Source organism: Nothoprocta perdicaria, unplaced genomic scaffold (genome assembly GCF_003342845.1).
Source record: "Nothoprocta perdicaria isolate Ctin4 unplaced genomic scaffold, notPer1 scaffold_11, whole genome shotgun sequence".
NCBI lineage: Eukaryota > Metazoa > Chordata > Aves > Tinamiformes > Tinamidae > Nothoprocta > Nothoprocta perdicaria.
In genome coordinates, this window is record NW_020454205.1 from 7,713,225 (window position 1) to 7,736,999 (window position 23,775).

The window sequence follows — 23,775 nt, forward strand, 5'->3', positions numbered from 1 at the left end:
TCCAATTACTTAATGCATAGCCCTCCAGAGACACACATTGTGCTTTAAGTAACAACAGAAAGGCAGTATATATTTTTTAATTGAAGACTGAATATTTTGCATAATTGCCTTTTTCATATTTTTGAGCACTGAAAGTTCACACCTTTATTTATAAAAGACCATGAACTGAGATGACGTACAAGAGCCATCCCCTAATCTCCCTCTCGTCAATAGGCTGCCTTTCAAACCTCACTGCGTGCTCATGCTCGGTCCTCAGAGGCACAAAGCAGCTACACACAAGGTGAAATAAAAAGCATAAGCAGAGAATTGGAAAAATATCCATGACTATAATATTAAAATACATATGCAGATCACAAACATTGACAGCAATACAAGATTGGAGAGACTTCAAGGTCACTAACACATCAAATTAATTACTTTTGAGGAAGCAGCTGTGAGAGGTGCACTATGTTTAACAATGCCTGTATAAAGGCATCCAACAGCTCTGCTGCTGTATGAATCCACATTAAGCCTCCAGCTCTCATATCTTCTCCTTGCCTTCCCCTAAAATGCTGCGCCTTAAATTTGCTACCATGATAATGTATTTTTATTTCCACTATTAAATTTAAATAACACACTGCGCCATTTTACCAAGATCTGTCGTGTTGGAAGAGCAGCACTGCAGCCAACAAGCATACATTAGATTTAAACCCATCAAAGCAGCAGCTTTCCCCTAAAGCAGTGCATGCTCGTTACCTGCTGTATACATTAGTTTCCATCGGGTCCTTCACACCGCTCAACATTTCACTCTTGCACATAAACGCTGCTGCAAGCGCACTGTGACAAATATCCCTCCCACCCAAATCTCTGAGCAGGGAAAAATCATTTATTTAATGCCTTGGTTTCCTCTTAATATTTTCCCCACCCTCCCCAGGCTTATATAGCCTAATTTTGATTTACTAGAGATGCCCTTGATACTTCTGCTCCCCTGAAGTCCTCTGACACACTTTTTGTTTTAAATTCTTAACTCAAAGCACAAGAAAAACTAAGCTCCTGGATTTCTTCTACCTGCAAAGACAATAGTCAAGCATCGTGACTGCCAGTTGATGCGATCAGTTCAAACCTTTCTATCAGTTCCCAAGTGAAGGGAAAAGGCAGAATCTCCACCCCAAATTGTCTCTCTCAAAGCAAATTTTATCAAAAATCTCCCCCACCGTACTTCCCACTGCAAACAGCCCAAAGACGACTCAAACGGGAAGGACCAAACAAGCTAAGATTCCCCCCCCACACACTTTTCTCCTTTCATAAAGAAAAATGTGTATAAATATGAAAAGAGAATTTACCAAAAAAAACACTCAAGATAATATACCCACACCCAATGTGCTCTCATTCAAGGGTTTTCTTTTGAATTTGTCTTTAAGTATCTTGTGATGAAGTAGTTCAAATCTGATAACCTCCAAAATCAAAGCATCCAAAAGGATGCCCTTGTTTTACAGCCAACAAAAGCACACAAAAATGCCAACATCTTTAAATGCAAGAGCAGATCCACTCTCGTCCTCTCTAGACGAAACTGTTTATGCAAATTTGGGATCAAAGCAAGACGCATCCCTGCTAATTTGTGTTACTGCAACATTAAAGAGTCCTCATCTTGACGGTATCATATGCCAGGTACTAGGCAGGAGAGCTGTTAAACAAAAACTATACCACTATCAAGCACTGACACAGAAAAAAAGTAATGTGTTTATATAGTGAAAAACATGGACTTCTGCCACCGTATACAAAACTATGTGACTGTCCTGCAGATATTTATGGTCATAAGATTCCTAACTCGGATGACAGAAGAACTTTGCCTTGGAATTAATGAAATGACCCACTGCCAGGCCATGACAACAGTGATGCCACAGTAGCTCTTTTAATATGACTAACACAGCACTGCACTAGTGATACCTGCAAAACTGAGCTGGGGAATTTGTAAAGCAATGCAGGGCTGTAAGGAAGGAAAAAGAAGGACAGATCAGCTGATCTGAACCCTTCACCACCACTATAATAGAAGTCAAGAGGTCTCTCATGGCTACAGAATGCCACTGTATTTTGTACAAACATCTGTAGATGTGGTGGAGTCGCAGGTACCAGCGAGGCTGAAGACACCCAGAGCACAGAAACGACCTTTGTAATTGAAAGCAGCAGCTCAAAGCAGCAGCGAGGAGTCCCAGGGCAGGCAGCTGCCTTTGTTCGGCTCCCGTCAGCCTTCAGACACACGCAGCTTTTTAATGAGGAAATTTCGTGGCTCCCTATGTACCTGCCAGAAGAGGCTGCAGAAACAAAGGCTCCTGGCAGGCCGGCCAGGCTCTGCCGGGCTGCTCGCTCCTGCTGCCGTCACAGCACCGGGGGCTGCGGGACACGACGGGCAATCACCGCCTGAGCTCTATTTACTTGCAACGTCAACCTCGTGTTCGCAGCTACGCAGAAGAGATGCCAGCCAAGATCCCAGGGAACTCTCTCCTGCCAGACAAGTGCAGCTGGAAAGCACTGTCATGAAGCGCAGCGATTTCACAAGAAGAAATTCTTGAAACCGCGTGGGAGATTGGATTTGGGAGGATTTTAACATGGGTTTTCTTTTCCTCTCCCTGCTAAAACTCTACCCTCAAAAATTGCTACAAGACACCATTCTCAGTTTCCCAAGGCAACACAACGCATACAGACTTATTCTTCAGACATACAGTTTCACACAAGCAGGCAGATATTCTTGCTGTGGGAATTGCACACAACACCTAGCAGAAGGTAGAGATGTGCTCAGGGTGCAAACATAATGTGCATCTGGCCCCATCACTACTCAAAATGCTCTGCATGGAAATACAGCTTTGACCAATACAGAGCTAAACAGATTTCATGCATTGGCAATACAGCAAGCCTGGCTTAAACCTAGCACAAATGAGAGCAGCAGGCTCAAGGAGCCAGTTCGTTAAGCTCATTTCTATGCACAGCGCCCTACAAAGGCCACTGCCTTGGATCAACGGTAATAAAAAATAGTCCTTTGGTGAAGACAGACACAGATTTTAAACTTCTCACCCATCTTTACTCAAAAGCACTCTATATCCTGAATCTTTTGTTACAGAGATGAAAACCTTCGTGTGCAGAATTAGCTAATTATGAAAGCCTGGACGCCTCTTCCTCTTGCTGATAGCTGTTTCACTGAGTAATTGCTCATCGAAGCAACTACTGATTTTCATACTGTATCCTCAGGCTCAACTTCATTTGCCAGACTCTTTATTCAAGTAAATTGCCACGGGGATGAAGTTATTTAGCCATATGAGAAAAATAAATGTGGGGGCTTGGCCATATGACAGATACGTGCAGCAGCTGAATGTCTAACCATGACCATGGGGGCAGGGGAGGAGCATGTGGGGACATCAAAGGAGAGAAGATAAGACAGACAGCCATGAAAGCCTCCTTTTTAAATTTTCAATGACATGGGTTTTTTGACAGCTATGATAAGCAGTCTTAAGAACAGAGATCCTTTCGTAGTTTTATTATTATTATTATTAAGGTATTGCCACGAATGCAGGCTCCTCTTAAGGGAAGCATACCAAGAAATTCCTTATTCCCTTAGCTCACACACATTATCTTGAGATCAAATACGTGTTTGTCAAACACAGGGAAGACCAATGCTCATAAAACCCTTCTGCCAGTAAGAGGAGGCACTGAAGGATGACTGCAGCAGTCCAGCAAAGCCATGCAAGTGTTGTACCTGCACATCCCTTGGTGTCATTTAAATAACAAATTCAAGAATCTCTGCAGCAGCTTCCCAGCAGGGTACGATGGAAGCAGTCAGCACAGCAGCCTTGACCACGCTTCTGCAAACCCATCACCTGCTCCTGGCAGGCAAGTTGAGCTTCTGTTTCAGAAAATGCATGTGGAGAACTCTGAGCTACAAGGAGCACATACCCAAGCAGTACACACACCTGCACCAGAGATTCTGGCTCCAAACAGGTCCCTGCTCAGCACCTCATCTCTTCGCGTGCTACAGAGAAGGATGAGCAGAAGGAATTCAGGCCACAGCTTTGTTTCTAACCCCCAAGCTAGCTCCTTCATAAATGAGTAACAAAGCACAGGCAGATATATCTACCTTGATGATCCTTATCACATTTTGCAAACTACTGCCATCAAAGCAAGGCCTATCCACAGGCACAAAACACGATTATATTACATAATGTTATAGTTACGCAATTAATACATAGAGCAACTGTCAAGGAAGCACTAATATATCTTCCTTGAATTTCATGAAAAATAACCTTGCAGGTCTTCATTGCTGGAGTTCTGGTGGCAGCTGCAAGCCACAGTGGCAATCTAAATTTAATGGAGATATGTTCAGTGAAGTAAGATGCACCTGCAGTGCTGTTACAGAGAACCTCATTTGATGGGTCCCCAAAACTTGGTGGTGCTTTCCTGAACATTTGAACTACTTAGAATGAAATATAAAGCTATTTCCTCCATTTATTTCAAGGAGTTGCCAATACATAGGGTGAAAACAGTTGCATTTTCACTACAAAGCTTCTGGCAGTGTGTAGAAAATTGTTTGCAAGGCAACTAGAGAAGGAGAGTCTCAAACTACTGTTTCTGCAGGTGCAGAAGGAGATAGCAGCCACACTGTACTCAAATGAGTCTCCATAGAAAGGTCTGACACCAAAGCAAGCTCCTACAGGGCTTTCAAGCCTCATGCAAGTATTTTTATTAATAACCTGAGATTTAAAAGGAATAGGACATTAAATTAGCAGATAACGAAGCAGGAGAGACTGCAAGCACATTAGAAAACTGGATTATACTTCAACAAGACCTTAACAAATGGAAAAAACAGTGTGGAAAAAAACAGAAGACATCTTAGCAGGGCAAACGCCAAGTTCTGCACCTCAGCAGAAACAACTGCTGCAGGCACCAGATGGCAAATCTCAGCACTGCACAAGCTAGGGAGAAGACTTCAAGCTTCATGGTATGGAATAACCTACTGATCCCATTGTAGGGCTAAGAAACGACCTTGTAGCCGCTTCTATTCTCATTTTACTATGATCCCAGATAAAAACAGACATGCCGAGCTCGACTCGGTCATTAAAATTCAATAAACCTTGGAGTTGATGGCCAAAAAAAGGGTGGTTACCAACAGAACTGGAATCTGGGAAGTGGAAAAAGGACATAGAAAAAGAGAGTGCTGGAGAGAAGGCAAGAATAACTTGCTGCTGAGAAATACTAACGGAGAAAAAAAATGAAAAGCTCCAGCGTGGGACATCACCCCAACAAAGGACTGCAGGGTGTGAATGAGCGTAAGTTGCACGAATTTCAGGGTGGCAACGAGTCACACCAGGAAATATGTCCTCCTTTTCCTTTCCATGCAAGTGTCACTTCAGGGTAGCTGCAAGCAATTTCCCTTCTCCTCATTTTAATGTTTATATGAGACCCAAAACTAAATCATAGCAAGGTAACATAGTCTAATGAAAGCTCTCTAGCTGCTTCTGCTGTGATGAATCAAAGAAGCAGCATTAATTAGTACCTTCCTGCTAAGTGTTATCATGCAGATCTTAACATTTAGCCCTTTTAGGCAAAAGCATTCATATTTAAAGCATCACAATTATTTTTAGCAAAAACACTAGAATAAAGCCTGCCACTTTACAAGTGGGTCACTGAAAAAATCCTAATCGTCTTTCTTCCCCAGAGAAGCATAACCCCGCGCTGAGGGCTCCACATGGAAATTTCAAGAGTCTGAAGCATCTTAGCTGCTGTTCTTACAAAGCGGTAGAAGATTCAGGCTCTGGGCAGCTGAGATTCCTCCCAAAACCCTTCCACTAACAAAATATTTGACACTTGTTAACTTCGACATAACCAAATAACACATTTCCACCAGACATTAACTGCACAAAAACATAACCCCAAAACACTGGCATCAAGGATCTGGGGTCATATGCTGCAAGCATATCTGTTCTCCCATGTCTCATCCCCACCAAAAAATACTTCTGACAATGTAAAGCAGGGGGAAAAATTCATCACGGATCTGCGAGGAGCTGCCTACACTGGCATTCGCTCCAAAGCCTTGTCAGTGCAGCTTCTAACTTTTCAAGTGCAGAGATCTCTTCCAGCAATCCTCTTGCTATCCAAAGACCTACCGCAGTTTCTCCAAATCACTGAAACCCACTATTATGATTTGCCATGATTTTTTAGCCTCAATGCTGCTTCCTGCACTGCTGCTTTTGTTCCTCATACTCAGCATTCTCCTCGCACTGCGTCCTCTCAATACAGTGCAAATTTATTTAGACTTGAGCGGGGCAGAACCAGGAATGTCAGATGTTCAAGCTTAACCTGACAAAAAAATGCGCTCGAAGAGAAACGTGCAAAAAGACCTTAAAGGCAATGCCTAGTTAAATATTAAAATGTAAAACACAAAGGCATTTTTATATTTTCAGGTCTCAATACCCAGTTATAAGAAGTCAGGTGCTTCTGACAGCTTTTTTTTAAACTTGCTCTCGACTTTTCTGGTTTATTTTATTGACAGCAGGTGCAGACAGTAGCTTGCACATCACACCCACTAATTGCATACATGCTATATGTCTAATTTTAAACACTTTGGGTTTTTTTTCAAGCCAGCTGCAGACAAACAACAGAATGCAGTAATCAGGCTCTTTGGGCAGGCCAAGATACTTTAGCTCTCACCTATCTATATCCATCAATTTGCTTTTTCAAGCTTAAAATGCTTATATCCAAAAATAACGTTTTGCATACAAGGACCTTACAAATTTAATCCCGTAACTTGATATCATAGTTGTACAATACTGCAATGGCTTCAAATGAAATGAGATTGCTTTAAAATATATTCCCTCTTCCACGCTATCAGTCAGTTCAGCAAAAGGTTCACAAAGCTTCTACCTTTCCATTGAACAGATAAATCATCCCTTGCCAATAACCATTCAAAATTTCTTTGCACAAGTTAAACTGCAAAAAATTGCAAATCCAACGCATTCAAACAAAACAGAGAACATGTAGCCAAGAAGCCCAAAACATAACTGCTAAAAGCACAAGTATCAGCCTGATGTGTGGGAGGTTTTTTTGTTTTGTTCTCCTTTTTTCTTCTTTTTCCATCAAGCCTTTCTTGGCTTATTGTTATTTTTTAGACTTTGGTTATAACCAGCCTCTATGCTACCTGTCCTTTCATTACAGTATTACTCTGCCAATAGCAACCCTGAAGTTAAAATTGGACTTAACTAGCTGCAATTATACTATCAGCTGCCTGAATACAAGTAATTATAGTCAGGCCTGCTAAGAAAAGCAGGGCAAAACAGCTATTAGCATCTCAGGTGTCCAGAGGCTTTTTTTGTTTGTTTGTTCCTCGACCATCTCCCAAAATAATCCAAACAGGAGGCTACACCTGGTATTACACAGCAGCATACCGTGCCTAACAGTTCAAGCTCTACATTCCATTAGTACTGCACTGAATACTTGGCAGTGTCGTAATGACATTGCTCAGAACTAAGGGGAAGAGCAAGAGCCGGAGAGAATGACAATGATAAAGTAAGAGAGAAGATTTCCAGCTATAGGTACCTAATGGCAGGCTGCAGTGCTGCAAATATTAACGGAAGACTCTAAGAGCAGCTGCACTGGGAAAAATAGGTTGCCCATTGAAAGGTTTCACTCCTTGCCGCCAAGCATAAAGTTTTCGGTATTTTGTCCAAGCAACAGAAACAGCTAAGCTCACATTTTTGTCACTAAAAAATGACTGCCATGAAAGCTAGATGCATCAAATAGTTACTCTCATCTTTCAAGAAAGAGGACGTATCTCATGAGAAGTGGGAGCTTAGTCAATGCTGTCCAAAAGGATGCATCTAGAAATCTCAGGAGAACAGACCTTTCAAATAGCTGGAGTTGTCCCTAAACCTTTCTTGGCAGGCTCAAGGACCTCTCGCAGATGAGGACATATCCTCAAGCAAGCAGTGTATAATATCCAGAGTTGGCCCCACAATCACGAGTCACAAATATTCTCACCCTGAAGAAGCCAGAGTCTTTTTGCTGGCCAGACTTGAAGAGAATTGCCTCCTTCCAAGCACTTACGTTTTGTTCTATTCTTGCCTATAGGGAAAGCCACAATTTACGGAACCAAGCTGATACCCTCTCCCTCCATCCCTTTTCCATCATGGCATGGCAGCTGGGGAGACCAGATGAGCAAGGTCCCTTGGACCAACTGCAAAATCAAAAGCATGTCCAGAACTACATGTTTTGCAGATAAAACCCATCTATCTATTGCACCCTGCAATACGCTGCAACTACACCTAAAAACCAACAGCAGATTTAATAGACTGAATACAACAGCAACAGCCCAACACAAGCTGAAAAATAAACACTGTATTAAAGCTGAGAAGGCAGAAATATGACTTGAGGACATTTAAACAAACACCTTCAGTAGTAAAATCCAAATCCAAAAGGAAAGGCCCACCCTTCTTCAATCAGCGATCACTCCAGCATGACTTGACTCAACAGCACCAGCAATCAAAGCACACTGGAGAGTGAGGAATCATCTTTAAGGCCATTAAGAGCCTAAAGATATAATAGCAGGTATAAATCAAATTTGCAGGTTTTATCTAGTAAGAAATCTTCAGAGGAGCCTGTTGGATGGGCACAAATCCTACAGACATTAGTCTTCAAAACCTTTGAGTAACTGAGCTTCACTGCATTCAAGACATCTTCACTCGGATCACTCCACCCTCAAGGCGCACAACCTAAAAGGGAAGTCCCGTCCAAAAAACTGCTTCTTCAGCATCTTTCCCTCCTCCATGAAAGAGCAAATCCCAACTTCTTCCTTTAATTAACATAGTTCCTTATTTGCGCAACGCTTTAAAGAGCAGCCAGCTCGACTGCTGCAGCAGGGATGTTTTCAAAGGCTCCTCTAAGGCGCAGCTCATCTCGGGGGGATGAGAGGAAGGGGAAAGGAGAGAGGGGAGGGCTGGGGACCGCAGATTTCAGAACACAAACACTTTCATGCTAAGTCCGAAAGGCTCTAAAAACCCAGGAGGACCAACTTTAAAAGTGATCAGAGAAAAAAACAAAGACAAGGGTGTTCTTTCATAGCTGCCTATCAGTCTGAGGCAACAACAAAATAAGAAAACAGTCAGTGCTGCTATTCTAGTCGAGTGCAAGACAAGGAACTAAAAGATTTTGAAACATGTATGTCTCAAGTCACAGCTGTCTTCCATGCCCAAGAGCTATTTAGGTTCCACAGATGGAAATGTTCTCAGCTGCCCAGAACTGCATGGCGCTTGCGAAACGCTGCACCTCGGGTCTGAATTCAGCACAGGAAACGCCTGCCGGAGCGCTTGGACGGGTGGGATATCCAGCTTATTTAGAGGAACTGGGCTGGTAGGTTGATGTTGCTATTCTGAAGTAATGTGCACCTGCAATTCTTGCAAAGTCTCACTGTACAAGCGATGTGCAAAGCCTTGCAAGCTGAACAAGGCGTGAACATCAGATCTTTTCCTTTCATTTTTAAAAAATAATATTTGGATGGCTAGTAAAAACAACCTCTAGCTCTTTCCCTTTTCCTACAATTTTGAAAAAGCTTTAACCAGCTAAAAATAGTGAAAAGAATTTATAACTTTAGGAACCTAATTGGCAGCAGAAAGAATAATTAAATCTCTCTTACACAGGAATTGCAGGAAGAAAAGGAAAGAATCAGTCTGTTACAAAAGGAAAACATTATCAAACTCTGCAGTGGCTGCCATGCTCTATTTAACATTAAATTGTGGTCCCATTTCACTATATCATCTCCCAGCTTTTGAAGGTAAAAAGACAATGTCAAAACACAGCATTCACTTCCTGGCTTGCTTGTCTAAACACATAATTTAACATATAGACAATTTGTATTTTCCTTTGGTTGAGGAGAAGAAACATCATTTTTGCCTTCATCATAGTGCCCAGTAACTGAAACATCACATGTTTTTCCCTGAAAGAAGTCAGCTGAAAGGACTGAGATGATGATTCTACTTTTTTAGTATGTGTATTTTGTGAGAGTCCGCAAATAGATAAAAAGCTAATTAGAAGGCTAAAAAAAAGTAAAGTGATCCTACATGATATCGGAAGTAATAGTTTCCAGATATAACAAATAACAGGGATACAAAAATGAAATGAATATCTAAAATGCTTAAAAATATCCAAACAATAACCCAGACTGTTAACCTAAATACAGAAGATTGCCACTAAATACCAAGTCTCAGAGCCAGCAACAAAAAAAAACCCATAATAAAAACACACAAAAAATAAACACACTCTCATAGACAAAAAATAAATTGAAATAATGACTACGTCCATTAGGGTCTTCACAGACATACGAGAGGTGTGCAAGGCCTTGAATTCATGTTCATGTTAATTCAGGCCTCTGTGGCTCTGCAGCATCAAAAAGCCCTGCAACTCGCTCCTGTTGTGAGGTTTAATTCACCTTGGTCTACACAGCGCTCCAATTCCCCCCACACCACATGTCACCACGTCCCTGGAGGCAGAAGGGAATTTCAGATGGATGAAAGATACGTCAATGTTGCAGGCAGGCTCATTTGAGGCTTTACTACGTTTCTTTCAGCTACATGAAAAAGAAACGCCCAAAACAGCCACACACACCAGTGGCTGCTGAGCAACTGTTTTTCTTCTGTTGACTTGGGAGGTTTGCAGAAGCAATTTGTGATCTTCTGCATGTATCCTATTTTAAATCTACCTCTCTAGCATTGTTAGAGTAAAAGCACAAGTCTCGCAATTGAGAATTCAAGTTGTTTTGGACAATATATCCATGTCTTTTCATTCCAAGTACAACCAATTTAAAAATGTATTGCAAAGCCATCAGACAGGCAAAGAAAGAGTCTAAAAAACCTTTTTCTCTACCAGTGTAATTTATCTCATCTTAATAGAAAAAAGTTTTCACATTTCAACATTACTAGAATCTAAAGGTATTAATCACTTAGCAAGAGAAATTCATGGTGACCAGAAATAGAAGTCTGGCCAAACAAGTAGGAAGAAAAACTGTTCTACACTTGGATGTTACACAATCCCTTGTCCGAGGGGCTGCAGTGCAGAAGGAGCAGTTGTATTGTGTTAAAGAAAAGAGCTCAAGGAAACACGAAGCCATTTGTATGTATTTAAGATGCATTTACTGGCACACGGAAGCTACCTTAAAGGCCTGAAGGGAGACCTGGCACTTGCGTAGCTCGGGACAGCCTTCAGGGTAACAGCAGCCCTTTAGAAGGCAAGGGAGAGCGGCCTCTGGTTGCAAGCACCATCCTTGCATGAAGGACACATCAATCTCCTCCCAACTGGATACCCGTTACTTGATGCCTGATAAACACCAACTACGATGCTGGGCTGCAAGTGAGCCAAAGTCAGTCAACCTTTTTCTCTAAGCTACACAAACAGCTGAAACAGCAATACCTGGCATACATATTACACTACCTAGCTTAATAAACCTGCACATTTCCAAGCCCTCAGAAAGGACAAAAGGAAGATTGACATTGGTCTCAAGACAAACGTTGTATCTGGACAGCTACAGTGCCCTGTAGAAGGCCAAATCCAGACCCAGCTGCACTGGTGCCTTGGTTTCTACAAAACAACAGGGTGCAGAAAGAAAACACGGCCACAAATAATTGCTATGGATATTTACTCAGGATAAACTATGTGGGTGATATTATGTGGATTTCTTTCCTGCTAACTTGATTAAAAACTTGACCCTATCCCCCTACAAGGTGAATTAGAGCACTTAATTATTTCAGTTTTTCTACTAATAATGAATGGCAATGGTGTCATTAGTGAAGCTTGTCAGCTATGCTTATGTGCAAAGAAATGATTTGACACTGCTTTGGTATCCGAATTCTTCCAGGATAAACAGTCTGACTTTCACTTAGATACTGTAAATAAAAAAATCTTGACAACAAAAGGACAGATGGCAACACTCCCAAGGAGCACCATGTAAAATATTCATAGCATAGCAGAAGAGTACTGTTAACTGCAAATAACCAAGGCATTCAGGTCTCACAAGAATAAACAAAATATTTTCAGTTCATGAGATGAGGGGGAAAAGATCAGGAGAGATGCGGATTATTTTTGAGGACTTGTTGCATTCAATTAATTCACACACCATATTTTTATTGCTTGCTATCAGCATAGAGAAGCAGCAGGCAATAACATGATCTGCTACCTTCTCCATCAGATGAGCAAATTCTTGTTCTACACTGAATAGTCCAACTAAGATGTAGCCGTCAGCAGCCTCGGATATTGCCCACAGTCCCAGTTAAGAGCAAAAGCTTTTAGCTTGAGGGTACTGACTGGAGGTACTGCAAGTACATTTTAACAGCCTTTTTCATCCCTTTCCCTCTCCTCCCATTTTAAAAAATGTTAAAGTGTCAGATACTACGCTTAACAGTTTCCTTTGGTAAGAGTTAATTTGAAACAAATGTTACCATAGATGCATGAAGCTACAAACTACTGAAGAAAAGACAGCTACAGCAAGGGACAAGAACAGTGAGATGTACTAAGGACTGGAAATCAAAAGGAAACAAATCGAGATGATACACAGAACAAGGGGAAAACGCTACAGTACAAAAACTGTGCCTTCTGTCTCTTCAAAACAAGAGCTGCCATGAGGAGAATGTATAGTTACCTGCATCCATATCTGCAAAGAATGGAACAGCCAGTAAGGAAAAGAAGGAACCAGAAATTCAGTGTCTCAGAATTGGATTTAGACGTTCATAAGGAGAATAAATAAAATAAATCAAGAAAGTATTTAATGTAAGATAAACCTCAGTAAGGTTCTATGATTTTTGTTTGTTTCAAGCTATAAGCTTGGATTAAACACTGCAATCTTTTCAGGTACAAATTAACTAATCTGTGGCATTTTAAAAACATTCTTTTCAAAAAATGTAAAACTTTTTTTTTTTAAGAGGTAAACAAGGAACAATTTAAATCCAGCTCAGGCTTTTGGTTCTGAGCAAAAACAAAATGAAGCATCACAAACTATAGGGTCAAATACTACAAAAACCCAGTGCAAGATGCAACAAGTGCTTTTAGTATCAGGACTACCCAGGGCAGTAACTTCTCAGTACATGACTAGGGAAGCTTCCCACATGGGTAAATAATGGACTGGAAAGCATTTAAGGGTGCTAAGTGGTTACAGAAAAATTATACTCATTGCCTATATTTATCTCCAATGTGGAGAGCATGAAAGGAAAAACACAGTTGTCTATTCATCTAGTGAAAAAGCCAAACTGAATCTTTACAAACTCATTTGTGCATGGTTAAGAACACGCTGCTACCGCCACGCACGTGCACGCACCTTCAGGCGACTCCTCCTGCACATAGGTGCCAGTCAGGTACCGGTGCACGAGCGCAGACTTGCCGCTTGCCAGGTTCCCCACAATCCCCTGGAAAAGAAAAAAAGGGATAAACTGCAGGCCAAGCCACCCAAAGCAGCACATTCAGGCAAGAATCTGACACTGTTAGAGACTGTCTTCTCTGCACTTGGAGGAAGAATCCAAGACAGGAGAAAAAACTCAAAATATGCCAGCAGACAAGAGTATCTGTTTAAAAACTACACTACAAAACGAATATACATGACAACACAAATAGGCCGGGATCAGTTTATGTCAGAATTCCTTTTCTCATCTCACTACCCCTGCTAACTGAGAACATGAGGCAACATACAGGCTTCATGGTAGAAAACTCCAGCTCAGAGCAGCATTACCTTCTCCTGCCAGGAGAATACACTGAAATAAACACATCACTACATCTTACTATTGGAAAGTGTCTCTGCATGGCATCCATCTTGTGATTTACACTGACTCTCTAAGCACAGATGTGATATATGTGGCCATACAAACACTGATTTTGATGTCTAAGACCTGCCCTCCATGACAAAACAGCAGGAACATCTGTTTAAAGTGGCAATCAGGTATAAGCAAACAGACTTCAAGCATATGTGATCTTTTTCTATTAAAATGGTTTACTAAGCATTTCTTTTAAATAAAGGCAGAAAAGATAGCTCAGTACCAGAAGAATTTTCTTCTCAAAAGTGCTCAACTGCCCCAAACACGAAGGTTTGTCAGCTTTGTGTCTTGTGGGGTTGCTGTTTTTGAGGGGTGGGAGCTGATGAGCAGAATTATTCCCACAGTAACAAGCTATCATTTTCCAGTCACAGTCTCATGTTCCTGAACGATGCTCTCCCTGCTGATTTGTCCCTGTGCTGACCACCAACTCAAGGTAAACCGACATATGCAGCAAGATCCATGACCTCAACATCTGCCCTGATCTGCGCAATTGAGGGTAGGAGTTGGAGATCATTCTTACCCATCCTTCAAATAAATGCCTTCTTTCCTTGCTTAGTTGTCATTTGCCAGTTCAATTTCCCTAAGGAACCAAGCTGAGATCCTACTTTTGAAGGAGATGAGAACTGTATTTACTTCTCCTTTTACATACAACTAAGCTGGTCCTCTTCTACAAATCTCTCTTGACCCTAAACAAAAAGCTGAGCAAAGTAGTCCCCCATGAGTTTGCTAATTTAGCAGACAGCTTGTCCTAAGTTTGCCAAAGGGAGATGTAGCATGTGCAAGTTATACACCAATGCACACATTGCTCCATTTTCTTAATCTTCAATGTTGACATGAGCTATCTTATTAGAAATTGCTTAAACCAATGAGTTAGGTCCAAATATTGGGCAAAGGGAGGATGACTCACCTAGTCTTTAGAAGGGAAGCACGCAGCAATCAGGAGAGCACCAAGGCAGCGCTCCGAAGGATGCCCCATCTCTCTGTGGCTGAGCTGCAGGGAATATGGCTCACCACTAACCTCTTCAGTCCCCTCATTGTGTGCCAGCAAGCCAGAGTAAGTGTGTCTACTCATAACTACTCATCCTCCCACCTACATAAAACATTAAACTCTCTAGTTCCTGGGCAAAAAATGACAGGATGAACAAAGAATTCCAATAAGAGGAAAGACTTTTCACCCCTCTTTTTACCCAGTAAGTATACAATAAATTCTAGGTTTAGTTCTGCAGAATCTCCTCCCATTTTCAAGGAGCTCTACTTAACTGCTTGCTAGCTGCCTGTTTTCTTCTGTGGCCACCTTAGCAATATGCTACACTCCTTCCTTCATGCAGGGTCGTTCCTCACTAGCAGCTGAGCCTCACATTCCCAGGCCACTTCCTCCTCTGCAGCTGTATATTGCAATAACCTAGACCAAAAAAGGCAAGGAAACTGAAAATCTCATCTCTGAATCAGTAGATTAAACACACCACTTCAGTTGTTTCCTCTGCAGATAAATAGTCTGCAACCAGGCTAAGGCCTTTTGAGTATCATAATTCCTGAAAAATTAGAAGACAAGCAAGCTTCACATGGGTGTACTAGGAAAAGAGCTGTAGAGAACAGAGAACTTGATATTTTCACTTTAGAAACAGAAACAGCAAGATATGGATCTAAACCGAGAAACCATTTCACTGACACACGCATCAGAACTAGAGCTGGAAGCATCACAGACATCAGCGTACGCACAGCTCGAAGTGAGACTTCAAGACTTCAGTTTATTACCGAGTGCTGTGTTTGGCATTCTGAGCAAGGGCACAAGATGAAGGGAGCTCTCCACAGACTCCCACTCGTCCAGTGGCCCATATGCAGCCAGCACCTTGCAAGTCCCTCGTCCCTACTATTTGCTTGCACGCTACACTTTCTGCATGCACCTCTTCCAATTGACACCACCAGCTAAACGACATCGGGCCACTCCTGTGTCATGTAGCTCTATCCATGATATCCAATCCACTCTATTTCTTTTCCGCTTACCTTGTGCATTGCTAAAAGGTGAACAGAAGCAGAACTGCAGTCATCAGAAAGCTGTTTCAATTTAAATGCCATTCTGATAAGCACATGTCATGCTAAACTTGACCTTGTGCTTTCTTTCATCTCCTTAAACACTATAATCAAATCAGTTTTGGGAAAAAACAGCATTTACCACATGAAACTGGACTAATGAAGCATGGCCCCAGCTGTCTGTTTCTTAAATTTCCATAGTTTTGTGCAATTCACTTCGCCACTCATGTGAGGAGTAGATGCTCGAGTCAGAGCAGCTCTTACAGCTGCAGTAGGACAAGGGAAGTGATTTAGGCAGAAGAGGATCTGCAACCTTGTGACTGTCTGCTCCAGGTATTGCAGAGAGATTGCCAAGGACGGCATCTCAGATGCTATAGGTTTTTCCATAGGTTTTTAGAAACCATGTAATTAAACGTGAACTTCCATATGGCGAACGATCTGATCTCAGCAACTTTTTGCTGCTAGCTTGACAAGTTGCCTGTTTAATAATTCCTACTAAGAAGTTCCAGCCCAATTCACCAGACTCAGTTGATTTTTAAAACGGCAACTTCGGGAAATGCCCTCAGTGCTACCTCTGAAGTCCTTTTGACTTTTCTTCTGTTTATCTGTGAAAGCTTTAGACAAGAACGAGGTTGTGTAAGCAACTGTTAAGCCGTTTAATTCTTATACTAAGATGTAGTTTCTGAGTGGCTCAACTGGACTTCCAAATGCTCCATTTTTATTCAGCATGCCAACAAAAATCCTGTGATAAACTAACTGCAAAAAATCCCTCCCCAGACAGAGCATTTGTTTTAGATTTTTTTTTTTTAAGAATAGAGAAAAGGTGTTTAGTCCCTGAATAGTCAAAATTACTACAAGTAGATAAAAGGAGCTTAGATATTACATTTAGCTTTAGAGATATTACATTTAGCTTTAGAGATCAGCTCCCAGTTTACCCCTTAAATACTGCAAGATCGCTCTGCTCAGAAGAGTGTGCTGGGAATTTGCTTCAACTAAGTAAACAAGTTGAAACAGAAATAAAACACAGAAGTAGACCTTTGAAGCATGTTTATGAGAATAAAAAGATGCAAAAACTTCATAGCGACTTTTGTTGAAGAAAATCCTTTTGCTTTTCAACAATCACTTTTTACATTTCCCCCCACCCTCTAATTTGAAGGAACTTCAGAAGCTTTTTCATACTCACGCAAAACATCTTGGGAAAGTTTTTCAAAGATAAAACTCGACATTAACTCACCACTTTGAGCTCCGGTACAGATCGGCTTAGTGTCCATTCCTGGCTATTTACAAAGGCATCTGTAAAAGCAGACAAAATTCAGAGTCAGTACAATGGCATTTAACGGCCAGTAGTCCAAAACACCTTACCTACCCAAGCCCACAGATTCCATTCCAACTTCGGATTGGCAGTTCAACACTCAGACTTGGAGTTTGTAAGTTGTAAAAAATCAAGAATCCTGGGAACAATCACACTACAGGCTGAGTATGCCATCCACAGCAGGTCTATAGGCATCATCAACACTAAAAGCTAATCACAATCCTTTAGCACTAGGGAAAACGCTTCTGCTCTGTCCGGAGACGAACTGCTTCCCATACCCCAAGGTAGGTACAACTTTCCCTCTACAAAAGCCACTTTGGGTTGCTCAGCACACTAAATGTCCATGCCTGAAACTGCTAGCATTGGTGGTAGTTTCTCCACCCAGGTAAGTGAGAAAATAAGGTTTATTCTGGAAATCTGCCTCTTTCTATCACGCACCCTACTAAACGTCAGCAACTGCTAGCTAACAATTACTAGCATCACTGGCAAATTCCACATCCATGTAAGTGAGAATATTCATTCACTGCAGAAATTGTCTATTTTTCAGCACAGTGACAAACATAAAGCATATGAGATCTGCTTAATAGATTGAATGACTTCTGTCAAGTGAGATTAAAGAACAGGGGAAAAGCAGGACTCAATTTTGCTACTTGTAATAACATTTTTCCCCCTTCTGTAAAGGTCAGCCAGCTGAAAGCAGAGAGATGCCTTGTTTCAGTTACAAATTCAAAGAACATGACTCTAAACCATGACTTAACATTTTCCGAAACAGCACAAAACTGATTACAAGATTATCACTAGGTTTCACATTCACCGCATCCTCCCACCAAGCAGATTACAACTTGACCGCAATTAAACAGTGTCAAAAACGGGCCAGGATAATGGAGCCAACTCCCAGGATTACAGTAAATAAGAGGTCACAAGTGATGCCTGAAACTGTGTGTAAGGAACCACTTTCCAAATCTCTCTTTGCTCCTGGACAATCTGGAAAGGCAGAGGTTGATTTCATTATCTCTTTCAGTACAGAATATAAAAAAACGCAAGCACTTTTTCAAACCCAAAATGTATCCCTAGCAAACTAGGGGGCCATCAGTTGTAAGCAAGCTTCCCCATTGCCTTAAGGAAAAAAAGCTATCTCAAAGCAAACTTACTTTGCAATTTTCTCCTCTTTTCCCCAACAGATATATTATCTTTTGTGTAGTTTTGCAAAGACCTATAAGTCGCTAACCGGGGAACGCTGGCTATCTTGCATAATCCATCTTTTTGTATTTCAGCTACAAGGAGTGATCTGTGTGGGAGTGCACTATCTGTTTAAGTCAAAAACACTGTAGAAAAATCAAGTCTTTTTGTGTATTGTAGCTTACAGCCGTCTCTCACTATCTCCCAGGAAAACGAAAGAAAAAGGGTTGTATTAAGATGCTCTGAAAGCTGCTGCTCTGCTGGGTCACGCTGCTTCTGCTCCATCCACTGCCATGTAACAACAAGAAGAAAAAAATACATCAAGTTGGAGCCCTAACCCGCATTTGAAGGTCCAATTGGACTAGGATTGCTTGAATCCAAGCGCAAGACAAGGAAGTGTGGCTTACTAAAGTTAAAAATAGCAAAAGCTTGGATCAACTTTGTAGTTCTCCAGTTGGAAGAGAGGCATTACCAGCACTAGGTTCATCTGAAGTTATCTGAGATGATGAAGAAAAAGCTCAAGTCCCTCGTGTATATTGATGACACTGAATGACCGGTGAGAAAACACCAACCTCTTCCATTAGAGCCAGCTCTGACCCAAGAGCTGCACTGAACTCATTTTGCTGCATGCTGATGTTTGTAAACTAAATTATCTGTTCAGAGTTGACGAAAGCAAACACAGCCTAAGGGTTTTGTTTCGCTCCCATGAGGGGAACCAGCATTCCTCATACTATATGTATTGTTTACAAGAGGAAAAGCCGAGGATTACTACACTCACTCTGGATAAGCAAACCAGGCGTTTTAGACATGCTTAAACTGCACATGAAACAACCACCGGGTGAAAAAGGTCTTGAAATGCTACGAGGGGGTGAAAAAAAGAGCAGCGCTTGGAAGTTATCACCTCCTCTTCAGTTTAGAAGCTGTTGGGTCAAAGCAGCAGGCAAACATTTGTCAAATATTATCACTGTATGAGACAGACCTGAGAGAGAGAGAAGGCCAGTGAAGATGCCAAAAAATAAGCAGTGCTTTAAGCGCTGGGGTAGAGAAGAAAAAAATAAAAGCAAAGCCACATGCCTCCCTTGTCACAGTGCTCTTCTACCAAAACATTCCTCATTTTTAAGTAATTTGGTGTAGCTGGGATACACAGTTTCCTTCAGAGCTTGGGAAGACAGCACTGCACGCCCCTTCAAGCAGGGATCAGTGGCGGCACTTTGTGAAGATGGACCATGACTGTTCTGTTAGAAAGGGCTAGTGTGCAGCTGACCTGCACCCAGGGTGGGGGTACCTGACCTGAGGGACAACTGCCCCATCTTCCTCCACACAGCCAAATGGATATGCCAATTGACAAGAGACCAGTAGACTGGAAGCCATCTCAGCAGCCTCAGAACATTAGATGCTCCTGCCCTTGCTTCCAGGAGAAGTGAAGAGATGGCTCCACAGCACACACAAATACTTGTCTTGAGCTGCTGGAGTTGGAGAGTCTTCCCACAGGATACCCAGCCCAAAACAAGCAAGAGATGCAGCAGATCAGGAACACAACTAAACAGACCTGCTCCAGAAGTCTCCCAGTTAGGCATTATAGAGATCACAAGTAGAGCCAGCAGTTTTACAGCCAGGAGACTCTTTCCTTCGATCATGTGGTAGAAGATGTCAGAAGACAATGGGGGAAACCTGAGAGTCTCAGTGATTTTGGCTGCAGGACAGTCTGATCTGACTCAGCCTCAGATCGCTCTCCTGACAAGGAAGAGAGCCCTGTCTCAGAGACAACGTGGTGGCCTTCCTCCGAGTCCCACAACTCCCGCAAGAGCCCCAGCAAGTCTGTGCAGGGCACCAGGCCTGTTGCAAGCATCTAAGCCCTGCTCCAGAAGCCCATCCTAGGCGGTATGAAGTAGGGGCATCCTCATCTAGCTTTGCCCTCAGTAAATTGTCAATTCTGCACAATTTCTAGTTTGGGGAACAGCAGAAAAGGAGTAGAAATTTCCCTCTAGCTCAACCAGGAAACAAAAGAGCTACCACATAAGAAAACACACAAGCAGCCAACGCTACACACAAGCAACCAACACACCACATTTCCCTGCTGCACAAAACCTCCTTCTTGAAGGCATGAAGCACACGTGTCCTAAGAGATACTTCTGCAATTTACCATACTCACTGTTTATAGCTACAGGACAAAAGTCAACCTGTGCACAGAAGCCAGACAGTCCTGGAAGTTGAGGTTTTCTGCTCATTACTTGTGGAAACGACTGAAGACTCCGTGATTCTAAATACATGAAAACTTGCAAGTGCTAATACATATTTTATTTTGTGTTTAATCACCACTCCTCTCTCAGTAAAGATGAGCTAACCAGCATTTGGCAATCTGTTGCTTTTAATTTCCACTTTTCTCCACAAAACACATTAGTTGGTTTATAATTATACTAATAGTCTCCACTTCATTACACTGCGTTATAGCAGAGCTAACACTTAAAAGCCACATCTTACCACAGAAGGAACTTAAAAGATCAGATCAAGAAAAACTTAAGAGCAAGATCATGAGGCAGATTTTACTAGATTCTAATGACACACAACTGCATGGCAGATGTGAGCAACCCCATGTTCCTCTCTGCAACCCGAACACCAAGCTTCATTTACGCCTTACAGCACTGCCCCAAAACTCCCCCTCCACACACACAATACTAGAACGGTTTGATTTATCTTATTAGTCTCAGACTACCACTAGAGATCCACCATGTTTGGAACACAACAGAGCTGAATTAAAGGGAAGGTCAGATTTTCTTTTTTAAAGCACAAACTGAAGGATTGTTTTCAACTTGCTACAGAGACTGACAGCTTGGACAAAGTTGAAGGATCTCTATCATAAACCGAGTTTATATTTAACAGACTACAGAGCAACGCAGCTTAACACGTTATACTTATGTAAAAATTGCTTTTCTCCCTGCTTGTGTTCAAAAGCTAAATTCCTCACTAAAGCTTAAAGATAACATGCCTGCTTCTCCCTTCCCCATATCTACGTATTCACAGCTACCTTCTCCATTTTAGCTACTAAATATAAGATTAATAGATGAAATTTAAGTCTGCCATTCCCTATTCAAGTCTCCTGAACAAAGATATGCAAAGAACTAGCCAAATCTGTACAAGACAAGGAGCTTCAGCTCCTCAGGTGTCCTTCTGAGGAAAACTAAGCTCATCAAGATGACCTTCAAACTCTTCCTGCTTGATTATGCTCAATTCTTTTTTGGGGGAAGGGAGTGAAAGGAAGGATATTTTCAAACAATAGGCATGGGAGAACTGTCTAATAATTTCAAGAGGCTCCAATAAAAGGTAGCTTTGGATTTTATCACCACACAGGACTGAACAGGAGAAGGCTAAGTAGACCACTACCTACTTCCAATTTTGAGAACAACCAAAATGTGATCAAGTAGCAGCTTCGCAGAGGTAACCAGGACTTCAGAATCCCTAAGCTATTTTATATATCTATTAACCTCAATTTAGTAACATCTTTGCATTCCAAACATATAAAGGTAGGAGAGGCAACAAGGTAAAACACCCAAAAGCCAAGAGGCTGAAAAAATAAAGGAGAGAGACAGTGGCTGGATGGAGAAATACCCTTCTAGCCAGAATGAGTAATGTCATTCTGCACATCTATTTGTTCCTTTTCTCATTGACAGTGCAATGTCCTTCCAAAACTGTCTCAGCTACCAAGTACCTTTAAAAAGGTAAACATACACATTTCATCTCTAATCCACCATACAATAAAGGAAGCCTAGTAAAGCCAAGTTGGCAAGGTGTTGAACTCCCTGACGCACAGCTACCTTCTCGTGCTTGCTTTGCAAGCTGGAGGGACTGCACCTAGATATTAGTTCAACCAAAACCAAACAACATATTACTAATAAGTGACAATGCAGTCGCGATGCTTTGGGCGCTGTTGTTGCCACTGTTCTTGAAGCAATTAGCATGACATGAAAAGGCACTGAAGAGCAACACTCCTAAACCTCCATCACCAAAAACACAGTGCTTTGCAAAAACATCAGCCTTGAGACTTGCAGGACTTAAAGGACTTACAAATGTGCTGTGCTAAGGGAGGGAAGGATTACGTACTGACTAATTTAGACCTAATAAAGCCACTGGCCCAATAGAGATATTTTCAACCCAAAGGAGGAGGCTAAGTTTATATTCTCTAAATATGTCGTGTTTATATTTTCCTCCTTAAGCTGCAAGAACATTTGACTTGGAAATACTTAGAACAAACCCAACTTAAGTAATCTCATTTTTTAACAAGAGCTTCCCGATTAACATGATCTAGAACTTCATTAACACACATACCAAAAACATAACACTTAACCTAATGGAGAAGAAACAGTAGAAGTTACTATCTGGCATTACGAGGGGAAGGCCACTTTCAATATACATGGTCAACTCCTTCCCTTCTGCCTCAACCACCCTACCCAGATAACAAGCCACATCACCAACTTACCCTCTTTCAGTACTTAACACTGCACTGCTTAAGACTTCTCCACACAGCTGGTAATCACACTTGTTTTAACTGTTTAAAGTAGTGGAAAAGCTGAGCATTTCATGGCAAACCACCTTCCCGTTTCAGAAGAGCTAGTTAAGGCTAAAGTCTGCAATTCCATAAGTTCTCTTCAATTGGCAATGAAATAACTGCAAGTCTTCCGCCCTTTTTCCATGCCCCTGTCCCTTTTTAACTTTTATTAGCCTATCTATGAGCTAATCATCCCTCCTCGGCATAATTTACATTGGCAGGCTTACAAGGAATAATGAATTACAATTAAAACCAGAAGACACCACGAAGCTGCATCTGGTCTCCAGCAAAAAGCCAGCGATGAAGGGAGCATGGTTGGCACGAGCATTCAAGTGCCTCGACAACCAATTTACTTGTAGTATGCACATCTCAAAATGTGGTGATTTATGCTGTTTTAATCCCCAAAGCTGTGGAAGTTGAGGTGAAAAGGCCAAATGCTTGCAGATTGCTTGCACAACAAACATGCTTGGGGATGTGGGATTTGGGGGGTTGTTATAAATGGAAACTTTATGACCAAAGCATGACCATGAGCTATTGGACGTGAACTGCAGCATGCTCTGCACAACTTGAGGAATATGCAAACTTGCAGTGCTCAAGAAGGAAAACACCCACTACTGAGTGTTGACTTCAACATATTGGAACAGATTTACATAGTAAATAGAACCACATGTACGAAGTTGGTCAACCGGCGACTCGCTTGCATTACTTTGTGACTCTGGAATTCAAGTGAACTCAACCTTCACAACTATAGGCTGTATATACAAAAGGGATGACTTCTGTCAATAATTAATCACAGTCGTATGTCCCATTTAACTCCTGTATCAACAATGAAAAGCTTCAAATATGTATGGCCGTCCATCACCATTTTCACAAGGAGCCCTAAAACAATATTTTAAGTAGCA

At 41.7% G+C, this 23,775-nt stretch overlaps 1 protein-coding gene across 5 annotated transcripts in view; it reads right to left on the reverse strand.

The window, feature by feature from the left end:
- Positions 1-23,775, reverse strand: part of AGAP1 (ArfGAP with GTPase domain, ankyrin repeat and PH domain 1) — a 304,357-nt gene that overhangs the window by 191,511 nt on the left and 89,071 nt on the right. For 3 of the 5 annotated variants that reach the window (XM_026047459.1, XM_026047450.1, XM_026047442.1), the window contains exons 2-3: positions 17,074-17,132; positions 13,319-13,406 (exon numbers count right to left, since the gene is read on the reverse strand). In XM_026047459.1, coding sequence (XP_025903244.1) covers positions 13,319-13,406; positions 17,074-17,132 — 147 coding nt within the window. Of the gene's footprint in view, positions 1-12,646; positions 12,659-13,318; positions 13,407-17,073; positions 17,133-23,775 lie in introns of all 5 variants that reach the window. The other 2 variants (XM_026047433.1, XM_026047425.1) reach the window with 1 other exon arrangement.